The sequence below is a fragment of the Heteronotia binoei genome, chromosome 1, assembly GCF_032191835.1.
Source record: "Heteronotia binoei isolate CCM8104 ecotype False Entrance Well chromosome 1, APGP_CSIRO_Hbin_v1, whole genome shotgun sequence".
In the NCBI taxonomy this organism is placed as follows: Eukaryota; Metazoa; Chordata; class Lepidosauria; order Squamata; family Gekkonidae; genus Heteronotia; species Heteronotia binoei.
Window position 1 is genome coordinate 182,223,107 of NC_083223.1, and position 22,861 is coordinate 182,245,967.

The window sequence follows — 22,861 nt, forward strand, 5'->3', positions numbered from 1 at the left end:
GTCAGAAGATCCACAAGTTCAACTTTGAGTTCTTTCAGAACTCTCGGATGTATGCCATCCGGACCTGGTGACTTATTAGTTTTTAATTTGTCTATTAGTTGTAGGACCTCCTCTTTTGTCACCTCAATCTGACTCAGGTCTTTCAACACCCCTTCCAAAATTAGTGGTTCTGGGGCGGGCAAAAAGTTCTCATCTTCCACAGTGAAGACGAAGGCAAAAAATGCACTCAGCTTCTTAGCCATTTCCCTATTCTCCTTCAGTAATCCTTTTACCCCATGGTCATCCAAGGGCCCCACTGCCTCCCCGGCTGGTTTCCTACCTCTAATATATTTGAAGACATTTTTATTGTTGGTCTTTATGTTTTTTTGCAATATGCTCCTCATAGTCCCTTTTTGCCTGCCTGATCACAGTCTTGCATTTGATTTGCCACAGCCTGTGTTCCCTTTTACTAATCTCACTTGGACTGGTTTTCCACCGCTTAAAGGAGTCCTTCTTACCTTTTACAGCTTCCATTACTTTGTTTGTTAACCATGCAGGCCTTTTCTTATGCTTGTTTGTGCCTTTCCTGACTTGTGGTATGTATTTTATCTGAGCTTCTAGGATTATAATTTTAAATAGCCTCCAAGCTTCCCCAAGGGTTTTGACCGTATTTACCTTTCCTTTCAGAATTTAAGGTGGCCCCATAAACCTCAGAATGAAGTCTTTCAAAACTCAAATTCTCAGCAACTTCTCTGGCTGTCTCAGCTATGAGAGCTGCTCTGCTCTGTTCTGCTCCTCTCAGACCTCTGTGAGATGTTTTACGTGCATTTCCCAATTGGCCGACCGCATTGGGTCATGGAAGAGAGAAAGTGGTTGGAGAAGAGTACCCTCTTTGTGTTTTGGGGCACCAGATCCCTTACTGGTGTCCAACCACCCTTTACCCCTTGTGTTCAGTTGTCTTGTCTGTCTGGTACCATGGGAGGGAGTCAGTCAGTACTCATAACTCTGTTGGAGTAAATGATTGCTTATTTTAAGGAAATTTTAAAAAGAAGTTGGGGTTTTTGAGGTCAACCCCTAAAGAAATTAAGAGCACCGTGTTCCCAGAACAATTTTTAGTATTTGGTAACACTTAGGCCCTTATGTGTTGCTTCGGGAAAAGATTAGGAAAACTAGTAAGCGAAAGAAGAAAGAGACGCCACGTATTCTCCAAATCCCTGAGACTCCTGAAGCTGACAACCCAAGTGTGTCACTTCCTTTTGTCCCCATTTAACCTTTGTTTTCTCAAACTACTGGGCCAGTCGCTGACATCCAACCGAGTGTAATAGTTGTCAGTTTTTAGATTGGCTGGGAATGACTCATGGATGACTTCTGTAAACATGATTGGGGTTTTGGACACAGAAGGAGAGATTCGAGGCATTTGTCCACCCTAGGGTAGCAACAGAAGGAAAGCTATCTCTTTGCTGGGAGGGGGACTTGTGTCCTAAATATAGGTTCCAACTCTGGAAAGGAACCAATCAAGATACAACAGCTTGGGTGATTAGAAAACAAGGGAAGACACGGAATGAGGATTGGAGGGCCTGGTGGAATAATTGGTAGTTTCTTAGGCAAATCGGTAATGACCACATTCGGGTGTGGGAAATAACTAACACAAGGGCTAGAGAGACCACCAATTATACAGAAGGGTGGGAAAATCAGATTATATATAATATTCCATATCTAGACAATTTCCATTCAAATAACTGCTTCCGGTGTGGAGAGGTGGAATTACATACAGGAAGTTCAATTGAATCAGACACGTCAAGCTCGGAACGGTCAACAGAGTTTGAGGAGTATTGGTGGGAAGAGACCTTAAACCAGGGGCTACATCCTTGGGAACCAGAAGACATAGAGGCAGTGCAGGAGGCATCTTTGTTTATAGAGGAAGAACTGGTAGTAATTGGAGAGGTTTCGGGGTAACGAAAATGGGGAAATAGAAGCAGAATATTGAGCCATATGTTTGCCTTTAGCCCCCGAGACTTTGAACAGGAAGATGATCTGGGGTGGTCCCCGATTTGGCATTGGACCATGTTTGGTTGTCAATTTGAAGACCCCCTCCAACATCCGTATGGTCCAATAATTACTGAATCAGGATATCTCTGTCCTTGGTTTAAATATAGAATTTGGCATTATGACGAAGGGAGAGCAGGAGGCTGGGGTAAGGTAGAATATAAAACCCAACTCCGCTTCCGCACACGAATTTGGAAGACCACAGCACAGCATGATCTTACCTTCACATCAGCCAAAGACAGCCTGGAGCAACAAATGGTGTAGATCTCTCCCTCATTGCTCTCTTCCATCTCTTAAGGACAGGAACCTGGAGTACCCCCTGCATTCTTGGAGGCCTGCGGTAATCTCTCTGTTTGCCTGAAAAGGCAAGGAATTAATACATCAAAGTTGTGGGCACTCTGGGAACGTGCATAGGGATCCTTGGAAGCACAGAGGTGAGAGCAGAGGAGAGTATTTGCTCCCAGATGGGAGACCCTTGGGCTGACCTGTGGTGATGCTGTGGAGGAAATTGTTGGAGTATACTCTTCTGTCCAATTGGCCTGGAATCTGTGCAACCAATTGGCCATACCTTCCATTCTGGCATTTAAACAAAAGTCTACACCTAAACAAAGTGAATCACTTATTAAATGGTTGGTACACATTTATAGGAACATGACTAGAGGTAAAAAGCCATATGAAGTGCTTATAATTGAGAACAGGGAAAATAAGTTTGCTTTCTTGTTGGGGTTGCTGAGGCAGTTTGGCTAAACATATATTTTGCTGAAGTTTTGCTGAGATTGTTAGGATCAGGGAACACAACATATGATACTCTGTCATATGAGGAATCTAGTAAATGAGAGTCAGGGGCCAAACAAAGTAAGTAATGAGAGATTGTAAATAGAAAAGAGACTTTTTGTAATGTACTTAGGTGTCCCGGAATAGCCTGTAAACTCCAAATGGAGGAAGGAACTTCTCCAGCCGGGTAAGAGATGAAAGGTTTAAATCTTAACCCACTGAGTGTGCCTACATTTTAAGAATACCTTTAAAAGCCTGAAGTGCCACAACTGGGAACAAAAAAAAAACAGTGAAAAATGTGCTCCAGTTTGTGAACCATTTGTCAGTAACTCAGCTAGTTTTTATTTTTATGACACCCAGGTGAGCAAAGGGGGGGAGTCACTCTTTAGGAAACATGATATCCCCTCTAGCCCAGAAAAACTAATTTTCCGTGTGTTTCTGAGAATGTTCCATTTTAAATTTATCAGTTAGTATAAATTAAATTGTATCTAGATGTTTCACTTAATTAACTTGCACTGAACAGATTTTCTTGCATGAGGAAATTTGTTCAACCGTATTTCTGGCATGTAGCATATTTCAACCTGCGAAGTGTATACATATAACATATCTGCATTGTAGTGGTCTGATCCACGTAGTAAGGTTACCCATGGAAATATGATAAAATGAACTTTTCAGAGGATGGTGTGATAGTAAACTGCTAAGCTGTAACCCAGTTTCGAGCATTATGTATGCAGACTTGGTACCATTTTGTATGTTTAATCATTGTCCATCAGCCATGTGTAGCTTTACTCATTGAGCCCCATCACAATTGTCTAACTTACAGGCATACTTACCAGGATGGGATGGAATAGGCGCTCAGGATGGCTGTGTCAAGTTTCTTTCCTAATTCTCCTCCCTGCTATTGCTGCAGAAAGTGGTGCTGGAACATTGCTTGGTTGGGAAATTGGTGCGGATGGAGAACTGCACCTCACCTTTGAATGCTTCAGTCGATTTGCAGACCAGCTAGATGGAGATATTGCCCTAATTTGCCACTTTTCAGGAATGGAGGAATATTTAAATATAACCCCCATCTATTTCACTTTACGTTCTGATGGCAATGAGCATGTGTGCTCAATGGAAAGCCACCCGGAATGCAAATATTCTCTTAGAGGTGATCTCATCTATCATTCTGTCAGAGCCTGCCTGACAATACAAACAGAACAACAATGTAGACACTGCCAGGAACTGCAAATCACTGACATCATTAAGCCTGATGTGGTGTTTGACTTAAAAATCACACACCACGAAAAGGAAGATGCTTATCTGGTTCAGTTCTCCACTCCTCAATCATCACAAGGCTATTTAAAGAATTCTTTAATATACGAGATAGCCTACTGGCTTGAAAATAATAAATAATAAAATGCCAACTGGATCACAAGTTGCAGAACCAAGGTATTTCAACATGTTCCATTAACCCTTCTGAAATGGGAACTGCAGCCGAGCATAATGTATGAATTAAAAGTTCGGTCCAAGCCCAATGACCACTTTTTCAAAGGCAAATGGAGCTCTCCTGCCCACATCCAGACTGCACAGGGAATGCCAAAGGAAATAGATAATAAATTAGTCTGAATGGTAATATCCTCTGTGGCCTTCCTTATACTGCTTATTTTAATTTCTTTGACCCTAATATTTTGGAAGAGCAAGATTAAACCCATTGTGTGGCCAACCATTCCTAGCCATGAGGAAACTCTGGTCGAACCTTCTAAATTGGGAAAGAACTCTGAGATAATCGTTTTTAACCCGGAGAGTGTAGGGGATGGTCACATCCACCAGGTGGACAGCATTCAAGCCAGAGCAGAACAGCAACAGTCTCAACAGTTGCTGCTTCCTATAGATATCCCTGAGACAGCTGGGAACAGTGGAAGCAATCAGTTCATCAATGCCAATCCACACACCTCTTGCCACCCGGTGTACGCCCGCAGTCAAGTTGAGGATACTTATGTCAGTCCAAATGTGACATTTGCCTGCCAAATAGAAGGTCAAAGATCTCCCCCTTCAAAGCAATGTTAGGTCTTACCCCTGATTATTAAACCGGGGGCGGGGGGAACTAATACAGTTGGGCAGTTTAATCACACAGCCAGAATTATAAGCATTGGGTAGGGCTATAAAAAAGATCTCAAACTATGTGCGAGAGAACCTCCCATACCTATGCATTCTTATTGACCAGGAGATTTTGTTTGGATCAAAGACTGGAGAACAGGAGATTTTGTTTGGATCAAAGACTGGCAGTCTAAATGAAAGGGCCCTTACATGGTGTTGTTAAGTTCCCCCACAGCTATTAAGGTTTCTGAAATTGCCGCAAGGATCCACTGGTCTCACCTAAAACCAGCTGCTGAGTCCCTGGGGAACATCTGTGGTTCCAGAGAACAACCCCTGGCCCCAGCCCATCAGAGTTGCCTGGAGGTCACGTACAGCATGCGACCCCTGGTCCCCAACCCACCAGAAGCAGCTGAGGATCATGGACAACAGCTGCGATCCTGACTACAGTCCTCTGCTCCTGTTACTCCAGAAACTAACAGGTCTACGCGCAGGCGAAGATGAATTAGAACCAGTCAATACTGTTTACTATATTAGTAGTCATTGCAGTAGAAAAGCGAAAGGGAAAGTATATATGTAAATACATTAGATGCTGAATATCTGATGCCCCTTGAGGATGACAAACCAAGTAATGGAAATCATTGAGCCCATAAAGAAGGGAGACGAGACTCCTCTCTTTAGATCCAGAGAAAAACTCTGGAATTCCAGAGAGAACTCTGGAAGGGGGATGAGGCAGGAATGGAAGGGAAAATATATTTTTAAAATGTCAAATGGTATTAGAATTGCACCCATGCGAAAAGACAGCTGGTGGACAGAAGACAACAGAACCACCATGACACAATAGAGGCTACGCTTCAGATAAAACAGGAAATAAAAGCCAAACCGCAAGGAGTTAGAAAGCAGGAAATATGCAAGATATGCTATGCTTGAGCGCAAAAAGGTGTTATGTAGCAGGGCGTGGCAAATGCTGGCCGCCCGTGCTGGAAATTGTAGATGTTAGAAAGTGAGATGAAAAGCTATTTTAACCTTCCTACGCTGACATTTGAAGGTATAAAAGTCTGTGTAACCCTTATAATGGGGCTTGGCTACTTTGGGTCGCTAGACTTGGCTGAGTGAATCAGCGCCGAAATAAACCAGTCTGCTTTACCTGTCCTTGGAGCTGGTCTGTGTGTGTTTTTCATACAACAGGTACATCTTATTGCAGTCAACTTGTGTGTTTTCTTAAAATGTAACACATAATCAGGTGGTTTTAAAAAAAAAAGGTATTTTTCCTGGTATTTACACACTGACTCCCCAACTTGATTTGCAAGATTAAAGTCTTCTGTATTAAGATGAATATTCTTTAGAGAATCTGCAGAGCCTTGTGTTAGTCAAATATTCTTACAAAGTTGATAAATTACAGTATAATTGGACATTTTAGTCACTCATTTATGTGAGTACTCTTTTGCCCCTCATACTTCCCTTGCACAGAGGTAACCCACCACACTTAGGAGAAAGTTCTATACACTGAGAGGGGGTGGGTTGAGATTTCTCAATTTGTGAACTTGCAGCAAATAAACCTTTAAGTGGATTCCCATCAGATGGCATTTACTTGCTCCTCTTCCACAGCAATTCATTTTCATGTCTGGAGGAGAATCTCACATATAAAGCAACACAATTTGATTTCCACCTTGGCCTCAGTGTCCAGTTACCTCTGCTGGGATTCTCTCAGATCGCTGCACTTCTGCTAGTGACAAAACAAAATGCCCTATTAAGGTTAGCAAGATAATAAAAGCCCTTCATTAGAAAAAAATAAACAACAAACAGTATATGCTATTCAATCTGGCCCCACTGGCTTGGTGGCCTTCACACTACAGCTCTGCTCATCCTCAGGTCCCAAACTGACATTTTGGTTGCCATCTATTAGCTCCTGTTCCACATCTCTGTTCTTCCTCTTGCAGCACTGGCAGAGATCACTGGAGCTTTCTAGTAAGCTAATGCAAAGATTGATGATCAGGGCTAGCCAGGCCATCCCAAACAGAATCCAGAGAGATACTACATTCTTGTACCAGGCAGGGTAAGTGCGATCAGGGTTCATGCCTAAAGGGGAAAGAAGAAAATACAAGCTATTCATAGGTGTACAGGGAGTGCCTTTTACAATGAGAATTTTTTAGGTACCAATCTGATACTAAGGCATGCCCTAAAATGTTTTGAAGATTGAAAAAAGTAAAACTTAAAGCCCAGAAAGCCTGGACCACCCAAGAGTGGATGAGGTACCAGTCAAGGCATAAGCAACAGAGAGGTCATACAGAACTGTTATTTTATTGGCTGCAAATGCATAGCATAAACAAACTATGAAAGCATCTGCAACCAAAAGAGATTGCTCCATTGATTCAGTAGCACAGAAGCTTTTTTAAAAAAATGATATGCAGGGTATGTGTGGAGAGACAGTTTGGATATTGCAAGAACTTCTGAGCAAGAACTTCTATGTGTATCTGTGTGCTTAGCAGAAAGACACATTGCACCTCCAACAACATCCCTGTAAGCAGATATGAGACCACTGAGAGGGGTGGCAGAGAGGTTTTCCCTTCAACACAACAGCCCTTATTGGAAAACCCCAGCCACTCATAAATTTGGAAGACAACCCACTCAGGCTCTTATGGAAGGATACTCCTCGTTCATGCCCTTGGTGCCTTGAATAGTCCGATAATCAGGCCTGCTCCTGGTTTTTGTTTTTTTTAATATGAGAGAAATTCATTTTTAATATGAGAAAAATTCAGAAATTTAGCCTAAGAGTTAAATGCTTCCCTCTGTGAACTGAAGGGCACCAGAGCTAGGTGCAATGAGGTTGTTCTTCCTCAACAAGTGCGTAAGTTCTCAGATGCAAAGGCCCTTCACACTCAAACACAGCAGCCATTTCAGGGGAAATGCTGCAGAAGCAGCAAATGACACTTTATAACCTGAAGAAAAAGAGCAATTATTGTTATAGAGCCAGTTTGGTGTAGTGGTTAAGTGTGCAGACTCTTATCTGGGAGAACCAGGTTTGATTCCCCACTCCTCCACTTGCACCTGCTGGCATGGCCTTGGGTCAGCCATAGCTCTGGCAGAGGTTGTCCTTGAAAGGGCAGCTGCTGTGAGAGCCCTCTCCGCCCCACCCACCTCACAGGGTGTCTGTTGTGGGGGAGGAAGGTAAAGGAGATTGTGAGCCGCTCTGAGACTCTTCGGAGTGGAGGGCGGGATATAAATCCAATATCTTCTTCATCTTCTTCTTCTTATAGTTGAACACAAGGCTTTTTTGCAGCAGGAACTCCTTTGCATATTAGGCTATACCCCCCTGATGTAGCCAATCCTCCAAGAGTTTACAGGGCTCTTCTTGCAGGACCTACTGTAAGCTCTTGGGGGATTGGCTATATCAGGGTGTGTGGCCTAATTTTGCAAAAGAATTCATGCTACAAGAAAAAAAGCTCCGTTTGGACACATTTTGAAGAGGTTCTTTTTTTTTTGTCCACAATAAAAAATATATATACAAGGGGGAGATGTAATTAAAATGAGAGGGGAAAAAAACCCTTGACCAAATGATTAACTAATAGGATTATCTCATGAGAAAAAATTGCAGTGCATAGGGCAGTAAAATGACTTACCAATTACATAATCTCCAAAGCCTATTGTGGTAAGAGTAATAAAGGAATAGTAGAATCCTTCTTCATAGGTCCAGCCTTCTATGGCAGTGAATAACAGAGGAGGCAGCAGAAGGAACAGTAACAGCCCAGCAACCAGTGCACAAGTCCGTGTCAACACAGCAGCCCCTTTCTAGGAAGACAAAGAAACAAACTCATCAGAAAACATGCAACAGCCAGCTAGGGCTTTTTTGCACAGTTTCCGCTATCAGTTCTAGTCCTATACTGCTTCAGTTTATTTCCAGATTTCCACACGCATTCTTTTTTCTTCAGTTTTCACTTCAGATTTTTTTCAGTTATTCTCCAGGGGTTTTCTGGTTCTTTGAAACCACTTTTATCCTGAAACCACTTCTGGTTCTTTGAAACCACTATTATCACTTTTTTCCTGGAAGCATTGTTTTTATAGGATCTAGCCTCCCAAGTATGGAGAGCAGTTCTCATTATGGCCCTTTAAAATTTAAAGAGCATATATTCCCCCAAACAGCTGCTTGACAGGGCAGGCTTCCTCTCTCTCCCTCCCTTCCAGCTCCTGCTACCTGGGACAAGTTGCTGTAACTAGCTTGTTTAAAGGTATGCACATCTCTAAGTATGTGCAAAATAGCTTTTATTCATCAATGCATAGCCAAACTATGAATCTCCTGGCCTCACCTTCCCTCCTCAGAACATCTGGACCAAGGAAGTGCAATGTTCAGACAGATTTAAATTCCAGAGCCTTTCATAACAGAAAAAGCACTTTAGTACAGAAGACCAAAGGACAGAGTAGGATCATATCCAGGCAGTTTTAAGCCCCACCACCTCTTATCCCATAGTCTTACACCTAGGGGTCCCAATCCTCCCGCTCTGGCGGGAGACGCCAGGTTTTCCAGTCTCTTCCCCCGCTCCCCCCAAAAACAGCAGCGGGGGGAGGGGAGGGAAACGGCGCCTTCTGCAGATTCAGAAACGAATCTGACTCTGCAGAAGGAAGTTCTGAGGAAGAGGTGTGCGTGCGTGTGTGAAGCGGCACGCGCAGGTTTCTGTGGCATGCGCAGTGGCTGAGGCTCTGTTCGAGAGAGCGCGCCATGCCGTTGAGGAGCAGGCTGAGGGAAGGCGGGTCGGGCAGCTCGCGGCTGCCTGGCCTCGGTCTGTGGCGGCTCCGGCGCCCGCAGGACGTTCCAGAGTCCCCGGGGCTATGACCTGCCTCCCTGGCTTCCTCAGCGGTGGCTCTCCCTGCGCCGCCCTCCGCTCCCTAAGTTTCCCCTCCTCGCCTCCACCGGGCTCCCCGCGCCTTCCTCGGCGCAGTCGTCGCCCTCGCCACGGCACCTCAGCGTGGAATCAGTCGTCCCTGGGATCTGTGACTGTCAGCCATGAACACAGATGCCTGTCTCTTGATGAAATTAGATGGGGGTATGTGAAGAGAGCAAGCACACACACACACACACACACAGAGCTCTTATGGTTTTTTCTGTGTGCTACACGATAGTGATCTGTTTGGAAGCTACAATGCCTTTTAAAATTTAACTATGCCTCTCTTCTTATATTTCCTTCTGTATATAGTAGGCCAAGGGCTATTTTAAGTTTTAGATTTGGAAACATGTTTTCTTTCTGGCATGATTAGGGCTGTTTGTTTTCTGCCAGCTGCTGGTTAATATTTGGGCGGGGGGGGGGTTAACATTAGAATAGGCAATAAGCAACTTTAGCTTGACATATATGTAAATGAAGAGTTATATGAAAATAGTCTGTGCCCTATTTTGTGCCCTCAGAGTTCTTGTTTCACATTCACAGTAGAGGAGCTTTTCCTTTATAGAGTGTCACAAGATTGCTAGAAACTATTTTAATAGCTATTTTTGCCATTTTGAATGTGAAGTAAGGTATAAAAACAGCAGGTTGGACCAGGGGGTCCAATTCTATGAGCCCCAAAAGAAGGTGCCCCTATCCTTCATTATTTCCTATGGAAGGAAGGAATTGAAAAGGTGTGCTGTCACTTTAAATGTGATGGCCAGAACTCCCTTTGGAATTCAATTCTGCTTGTCACAGCCTTGATCTTGGCTCCACCCCTAATGTCTCCTGGCTCCACCCCCAAAGTCCCCAGATATTTCTTGAATTGGACTTGGCAACCCTACTTACACCCTGCAGCATCCTTTGAGAAAATAATGCTGACTGATCAAATCTACAATAGACTCATGGGATGCACACAAAATATTTGCTTATGAGCTGAAAGGGAGGGAGAGAGGGGAAGCCTGCCCTGTCAAGCAACTGGATTTTTACTGTGTAAGAATGGCAAAATCCACTTGCAAACAGTTGCCATGTGAAAGCACCCACAGTATGATCATAAGCAAATAACTATTCAGTGGAAAGCCAATGGTGTATCTTATTGCATACTTACAGTTTCTTCTATGCCTGCTTCTGAAAACTATTGCACATGTAAATTGGAGACGTAGCTCAGCTACATTTTGCACTCAACACATAACTAATTCTCTATTTTAATTTTCAGTCTGGTAAATAGCCTCTTTCTTCAAAACCACATGACGTTCACTACACAATGATATAATGTGATACATAGTGGTTTGGGAAGTTCTAATGTAACTAGCCAAAGTGATAGCTCCAGGCCCTACCCAATGAATGTCAGGGTTTTAGGGGGGCTGGGAATTATACCCCACCCCCATTCATATCACCTCAGCATAAAACTTCTGACTATGGACCTGTGTTCCTTAGTGATTTTTAGAACATTAACAGCCTCAAATGTGGCCTCCAGTTAAAACATAAAGGCCAGGTGAATTGTCTGCAGCATAATTAAGCCAAAGCAGAAAAAAAAAATGCTTCTGCTCTTATCCACTTAATGTTAACTAATTATACTGGCCAAAGTAATCCATACAGAACCTGCACCACTTACTTGCCAATGAAACTTCTCACCCAGGTGGCAGGCACATTGCTGAACACCTGAAAGCATCAGCTGTCCTATTCTGTTCAGGAGCACAAGGTTTAAGGGGATCCCAAAGAGGGCAAAGAAGATGCAGAAAACTTGTGCAACCACTGTGCTAGGACTCAAGTTTCCATAGCCTGGAAGGGAGACAACAGTTAGGTAGATGCAGTAATAATCTTGTTTTACTGCAGCAGGCAGAGTTTCTAACAAATAAAAGTCAGAGGTTAAAGGTATACAACAAGGCTCAGCCACTTCTTCGTAACCTCTGACCTCCTGATAAGAGCATTTTATCTACAATCAACTGAATTAAGAACCTACTCCATACTGTCAGATATATACTAGAAAAAGTGAAACCAACATATAATAAAAGTAGCTACCAGAGGATTAGTTTTAAAATTTGAGAAACCATTTCCTCTTTGATACTCAGTTCTCAGATTGTAGGATTAAAGAAAGGCGGAAGGAAAAAAACTTTTTGTTTTAATTTAGGATGGAGGATTTTGTATTTCAGAGTGCGCATACCATAGTTGCTAGATATGGGATTGGCACCAACCATGATAAGATCAGGCAAAGAAAATTCCTAACTGGTATCTAAGGTTGCAAGGGATGCCAGTCCCCAGGTGGCAGTGGGGGGTCTTCCTATTTTTAAAGCTCTCCCCCAATCCCAGCCAGCTGGAAACCCCTCCCCCAATAGTTGTTTGGGGCTCTACTTGAAAAGAGAAGGTGCCACCAGCTCCCACCTTGTAAGAGGCAATTTTCACCTTGCAGGGCAGGAGCATACAGCACCAAGTGCAGGCCACCAGCTCCCTCCTTGCAAGAAACCCCCCTGCAAGATGTGATTTTTGCCTCTTGCAAGGAAGGAACATGAAGCACCTGCTTTTTCCAAGTGGGGGCTGTTGGCTTTTGTCTTGCAAGAGGCGGTTTTCACCTCTTACAGGGCAGGAGCCTGCAGCATTCACTCTTTCCAAGCAAGGGCCACCTTCTCCCACCTTGCAAGAGGTGATTTTGTCTCTTGCAAGGCAGGAACTGATGGCCCCTGCCTTCCCCCCAACCTTTTAAAGGATGGTTCCTTTAAATAGTTGGAAAAAAGTGGGAGTGAGCATGAGCTGTGTAGGGGTCATGATGTCATCACTCAGTGAGATGTCATCACATCAGGGTGGCCATTCCCCCTCCAGGAATGCCCCCGCAATCCCTCCACCAGAGAAGAGACTGAACCTGGCAACCCTAGCTGCAATTCATATATACTTGGAAGTGAAGTTTCAGTAAATTAGGGCTTACTTCTGAATATTCATGTTGAAGCATAAAATATGTTATGATCCCTGTAGATCTCCCAAGTGCTAGGTGCTTAGCACTAACCATCCATCCTACCTCCTTTCAGTCACATTTCCAACCAAGCTAAACCCTTACAAATGCACGACTTAGTGACATTTGCTGAAGGTAACAGAGTAGTTCTTATACTTTTCTTCACTCTTCTGTTAGCAATACCTTTTTGAAATATGGAAAACAAAACTGGTTTCCCAGCCATTTTGACTCTTCTTCTACTTTTCCTGTTTCAAATACTCACCTCCCCAGCTAAACACTTGCTTGTTCAAGAAGCAAACAAACATTATCAACAGCATCACTTCATGGATCTGATATACAGATGCCAACAACACTCCAAATCACGGGAGAATCTTTTACTTAGGATAAATTCACATTTGCTTCTTCCCTATGCTGTATTTTAAATGTGCATTGCATTTCGTGCAGGCAACTCAGTTTCACTTAATTCAACATGAAATTGGCTATGAACTATCAGAAAGTTAAAAATTCATGGCAGATGTCAGTATACCATTTGCATTTCCTCATGGAAATTCTTGCTGTTGACTCACTGAGCTTCCATGGACAGTGCCCCCAACTTTTTTGGCACTAGGGACTGGCCCCAGGGCCGGCCCACCCACCACGGCCCCAGGGCTGACAGGATGGGGGCACCATATTTGGTCTTTCCCCCCCATGGCGCCTCCCTGCTCCGTTTTTACAATTTGAAGGCCAGGGAAGGGGCAATGAAGCACCTCCCCCCACTGATCAGCTGATCGATGGGGAAAACCGCAGCAGCAGTGACGAGCGACCTGCTGAAAAAGTGGCACTGCCCTTGCCTCCTCCCTACTTCCTTTCCATGCCCAGGAAAGAAGTGGGGAGGAGGCAAGGGCAACACAGCTTTTTCAGTGGGTTGCTCACAGCTGCTGCTGTGGTTTTCCCCGCCAATCAGCTGAAAACAGAAGGGGGGAGGTGCGGCAGGAGGTGGGCTGTGCTGGGCCGTGGGGGTGGGGCAGCAAGGCTGCACGGTCTGGTTAGTAACAGGCCACAGACCAGTACTGGTCCATGGCCTGGTGACCCCTGCTTTAAAGCCGTAGTCCCTTCCAATTAAAAAGAATATAAAGGAAATCTGTCCATGGCAATCAAGAACCATAACAATAATAACGCAGCAAAAAGCAACTTAACTCTTTTCAAATAAAGGAAAATATCAGGAAATCCAGTCTCAGATGTCCCACATCACGTCTGGTTTGTCCCTAACAGTCTGTGAATGCTAGCACATTGCCCCATGGGTTGGCTCTGCTTCCCAAATGCTGTATTTTTATATGTGAGGAGGGTTTTTAAAAGTGTAACAGAGCAAATATGCAAGGCCTCCCTCATTCTGAAATGGTAGCACTCTCCTAGGGACTGTAAAATTAGTGTTTTCTGAACATGCAGATTGGCTCCAATTACATTTACCCTGGAAGAATGTGATGCTGTGGAGTTTCGTAGTTGCAGGGGGAAGTTAAAAACCCTTGAAGGCCTGCACTACTATACCACAAGTATGGTTTGCTTTGATCCAATTTCATTTATATTGGCCTGTACATTTGTTAGCACACGGGGAGAAGGTGGCAAGCCATGTACTAAAAACATAGATTTGGACATCAAATCCAACTCCTCAAATAGAAGTTGTTCTAAAAAAGGGGTTACATGGAAACACACACTGACCATTAAAAAATAAAAAATAAAAACATTTTAAAAAATACCAGTGAGCACAAAAATGGTATATAGGAGATACCCACACAACCCCACAGCACAGATCAGTTTATCCTGATGACATTTTCAACTACCTCTTCAAACACAGCTTGGCAGTTCTAGCGGCAAACATGCCAGATTGTTTTCAATTATCTCAATTTTCAAGGATAAAACAGTGTTTTGACATGGCAGCTGCAAGAACAAAGAGATGTAGGGAGTGTTTTTGTACCTCACTTTTCACTAGTCAATCGCCTTCCTTTTTCCCCCCTCCAACAACACCCTCTATGAGGTAGATGGGGCTGAGAGAACTGTGACTGGCTCTCAATAAATAAAAACAATAAAAATGAAAAAGCAATTGGCTGTCCAGTAAAAGAAATCACACAAAACACTCAAAAGCAGCAGAACTTTAAAAAGCAATAGTGATGCAAAAATCAACACTCTGACAAAACAGTAATAATAAAATTTATGGAATTAAATTATCATGTTGGCTTTTTAATTTATTATACAAAAAAAGTAAACTGTTTCATACTGTTCTATGCCATTTTTCTTGTTTTATATATTTTAGATGTTATGCCTCTTCATCATGGACAGGAGACTGGACTGCATATATAAGTGGAAGTGGTAACAAGCTGAATGTCTCATGCAGACCCGCATGCAAAATACTTTCAATCCACTTTAGCAATCATTTGCAAGTGAATTTTGTCATTTCAAAGTAAAATCCATTTGCCAAGTGCATTGGAAAGTAGATTGATAGTGATTGTAGATTGATAGATTGATAGTGATTATGAAAGTGATTATGAAAAAGTTGAGTTGGAGCACTAGCCAATAGGGATGGGCACAAACCTTTAAAAAAAGGTGGTTTGGTTCAGGGTCTACCCTGAACTGAACCCCTAAATGAAACCAAACGAGCCCCACCTAAACCAAATCAGTCTGGCAAATTTTTTTACCAGGAGAAAGGGGGACAGGGATCACCCAGGAAGGGGCTTCATTTAACCATTTGCTTTTGTGTATCTTTTGTGTAGCTGTTGCTGAGTGAGGAGAGCTTGTTTGCCTGGGGGTAATTGCTGGCCCCAGCCTCTGCTGTTGCTCTGGCTGTTGAGTCAGAGGTAGGTGGGGGCTTGAGCCTTTAATTTGGAAGGCTCATCGTTGCCAGAGGCGCGAGCCTTTGGCACGAGCCGAAGGGCCCTTGGCCTGTGGCTCTTAGCCTAGGGGTCTAGCTTGGGGGTTCTGTAGATAGGTGAGTAGTTACCCACAAGTAGTTTCAAGTGGCAGTTGGTAGTGGGATTTAAAGAGAAGTGAAGTTAAAGAAAATTTTGAAATGGATTGCAGCAGTATGGCTGGTGAGGGAGCAGAGGCAGTGACATGTAAAGACTGGAATGTTTGTATTTCTACCTGAGAATAGCACGAATTACACTTGCAGCGAGTGTAAGTTAGTGGCCCTGCTGGAGGAGAAGATACAAGGACTGGAGGCACGATTGTCCACACTGCAGTGTATAAAGGAAGGTGAGGATTTTCTTGACAAAACGCATGAGGTGCTCTTGAAAGGACAAGAGGAGGGAGAGGAACTGGTATCTCAGCAATTAGAAGAGAACCCAACACAAGAGGAGGGTTCCTGGAAAAATGTAACCGAAGGAGAATGAAAATTAGGAGATGTTGCTGCTGCTCAGCAATAGGTTCCAGGATCTCCCCACAGTAACTGTTTTTGAACCATTGGAACAAGGCCTACTTCCCCAGCCTCCATGAAGCTTGAACAAAGTTTCTCAGGATCCTGTGGATAAGAAGCCTGGAGCTTCTGCTTCCCAATAGAGGAAGAGGAAGGTGGTGATGATTGGAGACTCCTTGCTCAGAGGGGTGAAGCCCAAAGTGTGCCGACCAGACTTGTCATCCCGAGAGGTCTGCTGTCTGCCGGGAGCATGCATCCAGCATGTAACAGAAAGGATTGGAAGACTTATCAAGCCCACAGATTATTATCCTTTCTTGCTGATCCACGTGGGAACGAATGATACTGCCCGTCATAGCCCTGAACGTATTAGAAAAGACTATGTGGCTCTGGGTCAGAAGGTGAAGGAGCTGGGCGTACAGGTTGTATTTTCGTCAGTGCTTCCTATTGAAGGCTGTGGCTTAGGACGAGAAAGAAGAATACTTCAAATGAATGACTGGCTACGTCGATGGTGTCTTCAGAAAAGATTCGGATTTCTGGACTATGGCTTACGCTTTTGAGATGGTGGTCTTCTATTGGGAGATGGTTTGCACCTTACGGCAGTAGGGAAAAGGGTGTTTGGTAACAGCCGTGCTAACCTAATAAGGAGGGCTTTAAACTAAATTGAATGGGGGAGCGAGACAATAATTCAAAGCCCTGTATGATGCTAGAAATGGGATAAGAACATTAAAGATTTGCAGAGAGTGGTGCATACGCTAGGTAATGTTAGGTAATGTATGGTAATGTATGGAAACCAAATCCTCGGGATGCATAAAGATTTGCAGAGAGTGGTGCATACGCTAGGTAATGTTAGGTAACGCTAGGTAATGTATGGAAACCAAATCCTCGGGATGCATAAAACGTGGATACTGATGTCTCTACGCTAATGCACAGAGTATGGGAAACAAACAGGAGGAACTGAAAGTCCTAATAAAGGAAGGAAACTATGACATAATAGGCCTTACTGAAACATGGTGGGATGACACTCACAACTGGAATATTAGGATTCAGGGGTACAATTTATTTAAAAGAGACAGGCAAATGAGAAAGGGCGGAGGCGTAGCAGTATATGTGAAGGAGGTACATACTTGTGAGGAAATATGTGAATCTGAGCATGGCAGCTCTGGTAAGACCTCACCTGGAGTATTGTGTTCAGTTTTGGGCACCACATTTTAAGAAGGATATAGACAAGCTGGAACGGGTCCAGAGAAAGGCGACGAAGATGGTGAGGTGTCTGGAGACCAAGTCCTATGAAGAAAGGTTGAAGGAGATGGGCATGTTTAGCCTGGAGAGGAGGCAGCTGAGAAATGATATGATTACCATCTTCAAGTACTAGAAGGGCTGTCATATACAGGATGGTGTGGAATTGTTTTCTGTGGCCCCGGAAGGTAGGACCAGAACCAATGGGTTGAAATTAAATCAAAAGAGTTTCTGGCTCAACATAAGGAAGAACTTCCTGACCGTTAGAGCAATTCCTCAGTGGAGCAGGATTTCTCGGGAGGCGGTGGTCTCTCCTTCCTTGGAGGTTTTTAAACAGAGGTTAGATGACCATCTGACAGCAATGAAGATCCTGTGAATTTAGGGGGAGGTGTTTGTGAGTTTCCTGCATGGTGCAGGGGGTTGGACTAGATGACCCTAGAGGTCCCTTCCAACTCTATGATTCTTTTTTCTTGTAGCTAGAGTTCTGCAATTTAGCCCTTCACTCCGCCCCCAGTATGGTAGCCCAGAGCTGTATCAAGATTGAAGCTGTGGAATAGGAGAAGGTAGAGAACATACCCTTTCCCCTGTGCATATGGCCCACAGCTACATAATGCCATCTTCTAAAAACTGCTGTTTTAAAAAAAGGGTGTTCACTTTCCAAATTATTTCTCTTAAAAATCCCTGCTTGCTTTTAAAGTGCTGGTTGTTAAACACAGCACAGGAGAGTGTATAAGAAGGATTCTATATATGCAATTCTAAGTGCAGTTATATCATCCTAGGACCACTGACTTCAATGGACTTTTAGTCACAGCTGACTTATGGTGACCCCATAGAGCTTTCAAGGCAAGATGTTCAGAGGTGGTTTGCCCTTTCCTGCCACTGCATAGTGACTCTGGTATTCCATGGAGGTCTCTCATCTAAATACTAGTCAAGGCCAACCAACCCTTCTTAGCATCTGCGATCTGCTGAGATCAGGCTAGCTTGGGCTATCCAGGTCAGGATTCAGTGGGCTTAGAAGGTTGTAACTCTGTTTAGCAGGGTACTGCAAAATGTTGGAATAGCTGCTCACGGGAAGCACAACAACTGTGCAGCAATTAACATCACAATTTGGGAAGGCTGAGTTAGGGACAACTGTTGGCAGTTGTATGTAAAGAAGAAAAAGGATATTTTATGGTTCCATGTAGGCATCCAAGATGCTACATTCTGGATTGTATCAGTGCTCCAAATCTGCTGGTCTGTTCAAGTTAATCTACATGCAAATTCTTATTTGGGATTTTCCTGCTGGTTTTGAAATTAACGCAATTTGGTATGGGTAATACAAATGCAGTGAAAATTCAGGCATAGAATGATGTTATACTGCCATCTTGTGGCTCAACTAGAGCCTTGTAAAAAGAAAAAGATAAAGGATGTTCTTTTACACCCATCAAGTATGAAATTGTATGTGGACATAGTAGGAGTCAAGTTGCACCTTTAAGACCAACAAAGTTTTATTCCGAATGTAAGCTTTCGTGTGCTCTATGCACACTTCATCAGACGAGGAATCAGGTACCGTGAGCAGAGCTACATATAGCTGGTAGGCAGTGGTTTATAATGCAAAATGGTACAAATTTAAAATCCAATGACAGAATAGCAAAATTAACAAATTGAGCAAGCCTTTGATCTGGGTAGCATGAGAAACCAATAAAACAGTAACATGTCAAAATGTGAGAATGTCTGCCTACCAGCTATATGTAGCTCTGCTCACTGTACCTGATTCCTTGTCTGATGAAGTGTGTGTAGAACACACAAAAGCTTACATTCTTAATAAAACTTTGCTGGTCTTAAAGATGAAACTTGATTCTTGCTTTGTTCTATTGCTTCAGACCGACATGGCTGCCCACTTGGATCTATCTGTATGTGGATATATCACTGTAAGAATTGTTGCACTGCTTGGGTGCATCTAGAAGTATAAGTTACTTCCAGATGTGTATATTGGTTTGCAGGCCAACAGACATGAGCACATAAGAGTTATTTTTACACTGTAAAATATAACAAGAGAAGCAAATCAGGGTCAGACTGAGTGGGGGCGGGGCTCTAATTATAAGAGCAAAAGGAATCTGGGGTGCTACTGCCTCCTCCCCAGAGTGCTAGTTTATTTCCTCACAGACTTTCTTTGAATAATGCTTTCTTCCAGGGATCCTTGTGCCTTTCTGCCTGTTTTTGTACATTGTTGATGCATGTCTTCTTATTCATGCTATTGTTCCACTTTGTTAAGATGAATTCTCAGTTTGCTTTACTTATATCATTTATATGAAATGGACACAAAACTGATGTCAGCTTTAAAGATAACAGTACTATCAAATTTTCGTTAGTAAGCTAGTGTGGGGGGGGGGGAGATGGTTGCAATTTCCTCTTCAATAGGGACAGCCATGTCAGAAAGTGAGATTTTCAAACTGAACTAGTGGGTTGAGTGAACTTTGGCAACATCCCTATTTTTCTCCCAGTTGCGCTCCAATTCAGTAATGATCTGGTTGCAAGGAAAACACCTAGAAGAGTAGACAAAGAGGCTCTGAAGAAATAAGCATAGACAAGGTGCATAGAAAAGATCTGCCCACCTGCGCATAACCCTTTCTGCTCCAAAAGACCCAAACAATCCAGATTTCCCAATCAACAGCTCTATGTGCAACTAGAGCAGAGCCAGATATGGTAAAACACTGGTGCTCTAAATGCCCATATTCAAAATGTGAAACTCAGCAGCATTTGAAAAATAACCACAAGAGGATATTTCTCTTAAAGCCCATAGAAAGCTTTCTATAGTCTGACTGAGCACTTGTGCTAGGAAACTGAACAGCAATATCTAGTTTGTGTGGGATGCGGGTGCACCCAGAGACTGAACAAATCAAAGAGAACTGCGTTGTGTGATGTAGATCTGGAAATGTATCACACCCTCAGATGTATGCAGAACACATTAGGGCTCTTAACATAAGAGTTCAAAAAGAGCAAGGGATGACTGTCACAGGAACAATTTATAGCTGAGCTGCATCTCTTTATTAGAAGAGAAGAAGAGATTGAATTTACACCCCACCCCCTTCACTACCCAAAGAAGTCTCAGAGTGACTCACAATCTCCTTTCCCTTCCTCTCCTCACAACAGACACCCTGTGAGGTAGGTGGGGCTGAGAGAGCTCTGACAGACACTTCTGTTGAGTAGAACAGCTTCTGACAGAGCTATGACTGACCCAAGGTCATTCTCGAGTTATGACTGACACACAGTCATTCTAGCAGGTGCATGTGAAGGAGTGGGGAATCAAACCTGGTTCTCCCAGATAAGAGTCTGCACACTTAACCACTACACCAAATATGATTAATATTTGTTATAAATAAAGATAGTTGGATCCTTTCTCTAGTAATGTAATTGTGGCTTATGCCACCAGTGAGAAAGCAGTATTCTCATTGCTGAATACTAAAACCTATAGTGGGTGAATTTTAAAGATGTGGAACATAAATGTTCTAAAAAAAAATCTACAGCTTTTCACTTTCTGCAAGGATTTTTTTTCTTCTCATAGGGTCAGAATGGCTATGAAGCTATAGTGATCAGCCTTGACTCCAGGCATTATAGCGCCTTTTGGATGGTGTTTGAGCTTACAGGCCATTAGGCAGCAGCCTTTATCACAGGCCCTTCACACTATTTCTTACTTTTAGAGATTTCCTCCAAAGGTTCTCTAGAGACATACACAGCTTTCTGCCCATGCTGTCTGTCCACAATCCAGTACCAGGCGACCATATTATTTATGGAATAGTTCTAAAAAGAGTAAGTTCTGTAAAGTTTTCCTAGAAAGAGAATACCATAACACGCATTACAAACAGTAGAATCTCAACAGGAGGCATTATAGGATTGCGAGTTTGGGAAGTCCAATGGGACATGCTTGGTTTGCCCCAGTGTGCTTGAAGATAGGTAAGGGAAGAAAGGAGCATTCACTGCTCCAACTCTGAGGCAGGACACAACAAGCTATGGTAGAGGTGTAATGATGGTGGCAGCTATAATCTCCCCAAATTCATTGCCTAAACTTACTCCCTTTCCTTATCTCAAAACGCCCTATTCCCTTATTCCAGCCAACTAAACATCAAACAGTGTTGGTTCCTGAAGGAATCCGATCACCTATTCCTAGTATGTATGTGAGGCACAAGTGTAAGAATACTGATTCCCTCCTCTCTCTACCAATAGATGGAATCCACATAATCCCAAAGGATGGCATAAGAATATCTTCGAATTTCCTAATGTAGACCATGACACTGCTGACAAACATGGGTAGAGATAATGTAACTCTCTGGTTATAAAGCAGATTAGCTTGATGTCTTTAAAACAAACCAGTGGAGGGAGGAAAACAGATATTTCTCTAGACATGACACTAATATTGCTGCTTGAAGACCCAGAAAGAAGGTAGAAGGTTATACTTTCAGGATTTCTTTATAGAATTTTCTCAGAAGAGACACAAAAGAATTCCTACCAATGGTAGTTACCGCAGAAACAGAGAAGAAGAAGGAGCCAACGAAGTCCCATCTTCCCAGACTTGCATTTCCTTTAAGGATAAGTCCATTCTTGTAGGCCTGGATGACACGCTGCAAACAGAGACAAAGAAGAAGGTGAGATTTTCTACTCAGAGGGCAATGATTTAGTCTACATTTTCTTTCCAGTTGGCACAATGAGTCTTTTATCTTGAACTTTCTCTGCTTTGTAAGTGTAAATAACTTGGACCTGCAGCAACAATTCACCCAGATGCCTGCGTTTTCCTAATTTTTACATGCCCCCTAATCTGTTTTCCTCTCCTGTCGCTTCCTATTTGCCTGCCTGCTGAGAACAGTTCTCTGCACTTGCACAATCAACTGTTCTCTCTGTTTTTGGTATGTTTGTAACCTCCTACTTTAAAAAAAAAAAATCTGCAAACCTGAGAGGGTCACTCAAGTCTGTAGAACCATCTGTTTTGTGTCAGTGTGGCCTTAATCCATGGATTTATTACCTACAGATTGGGCCACACCTGACTATTAGAATTTAGTATGTATTTCAGTGCTTTAATGAGAACTAGTTGAATCTAGACAACTACCATATTCCTGGCAAAAAGATAAAGAACTTGCTCTAAATCTGCTCTGGACAAATATTTTTTTAAAAACCCACTAATCATTACAATCTAATTTTAATTCTAAAAACTTGAAAACCTCTTTAGCAAGACCACCAAAAGCTAAAACTCAGAACAATTCTTCACCTCAATTTTACACCAAAATCAGTAGATCAAAGGCATATCAGTTTTAAGTGACCATTACAAAGTACATACAGTATATGAACGTATGAAGCTGCCTTATACTGAATCAGACCCTCGGTCCATCAAAGTTAGTATTGTCTACTCAGACTGGCAGTGGCTCTTTTTAGTTGGAGATGCTGGGGATTGAACCTGGGACCTTCTGCTTACTAAGCAGATGCTCTACCACTGAGCTAACATCCCTCCCCAAGTACACCACAGCTTGTCATCCACTTCTA

General features: G+C 43.0%; 1 protein-coding gene across 1 annotated transcript in view; it reads right to left on the bottom strand.

Moving 5' to 3' along the window:
- Nucleotides 1–6,173: 6,173 nt before the first annotated feature.
- KCNK17 (potassium two pore domain channel subfamily K member 17) overlaps nt 6,174–22,861 on the bottom strand; it is a 45,004-nt gene continuing 28,316 nt past the window's right edge. The window contains exons 2-5 of the mRNA XM_060245009.1: nt 21,837–21,948; nt 11,401–11,567; nt 8,496–8,664; nt 6,174–6,954 (exon numbers count right to left, since the gene is read on the bottom strand). Coding sequence (XP_060100992.1) covers nt 6,692–6,954; nt 8,496–8,664; nt 11,401–11,567; nt 21,837–21,948 — 711 coding nt within the window. The 3' untranslated portion in view covers nt 6,174–6,691. The remainder of the gene's footprint in view (nt 6,955–8,495; nt 8,665–11,400; nt 11,568–21,836; nt 21,949–22,861) is intronic.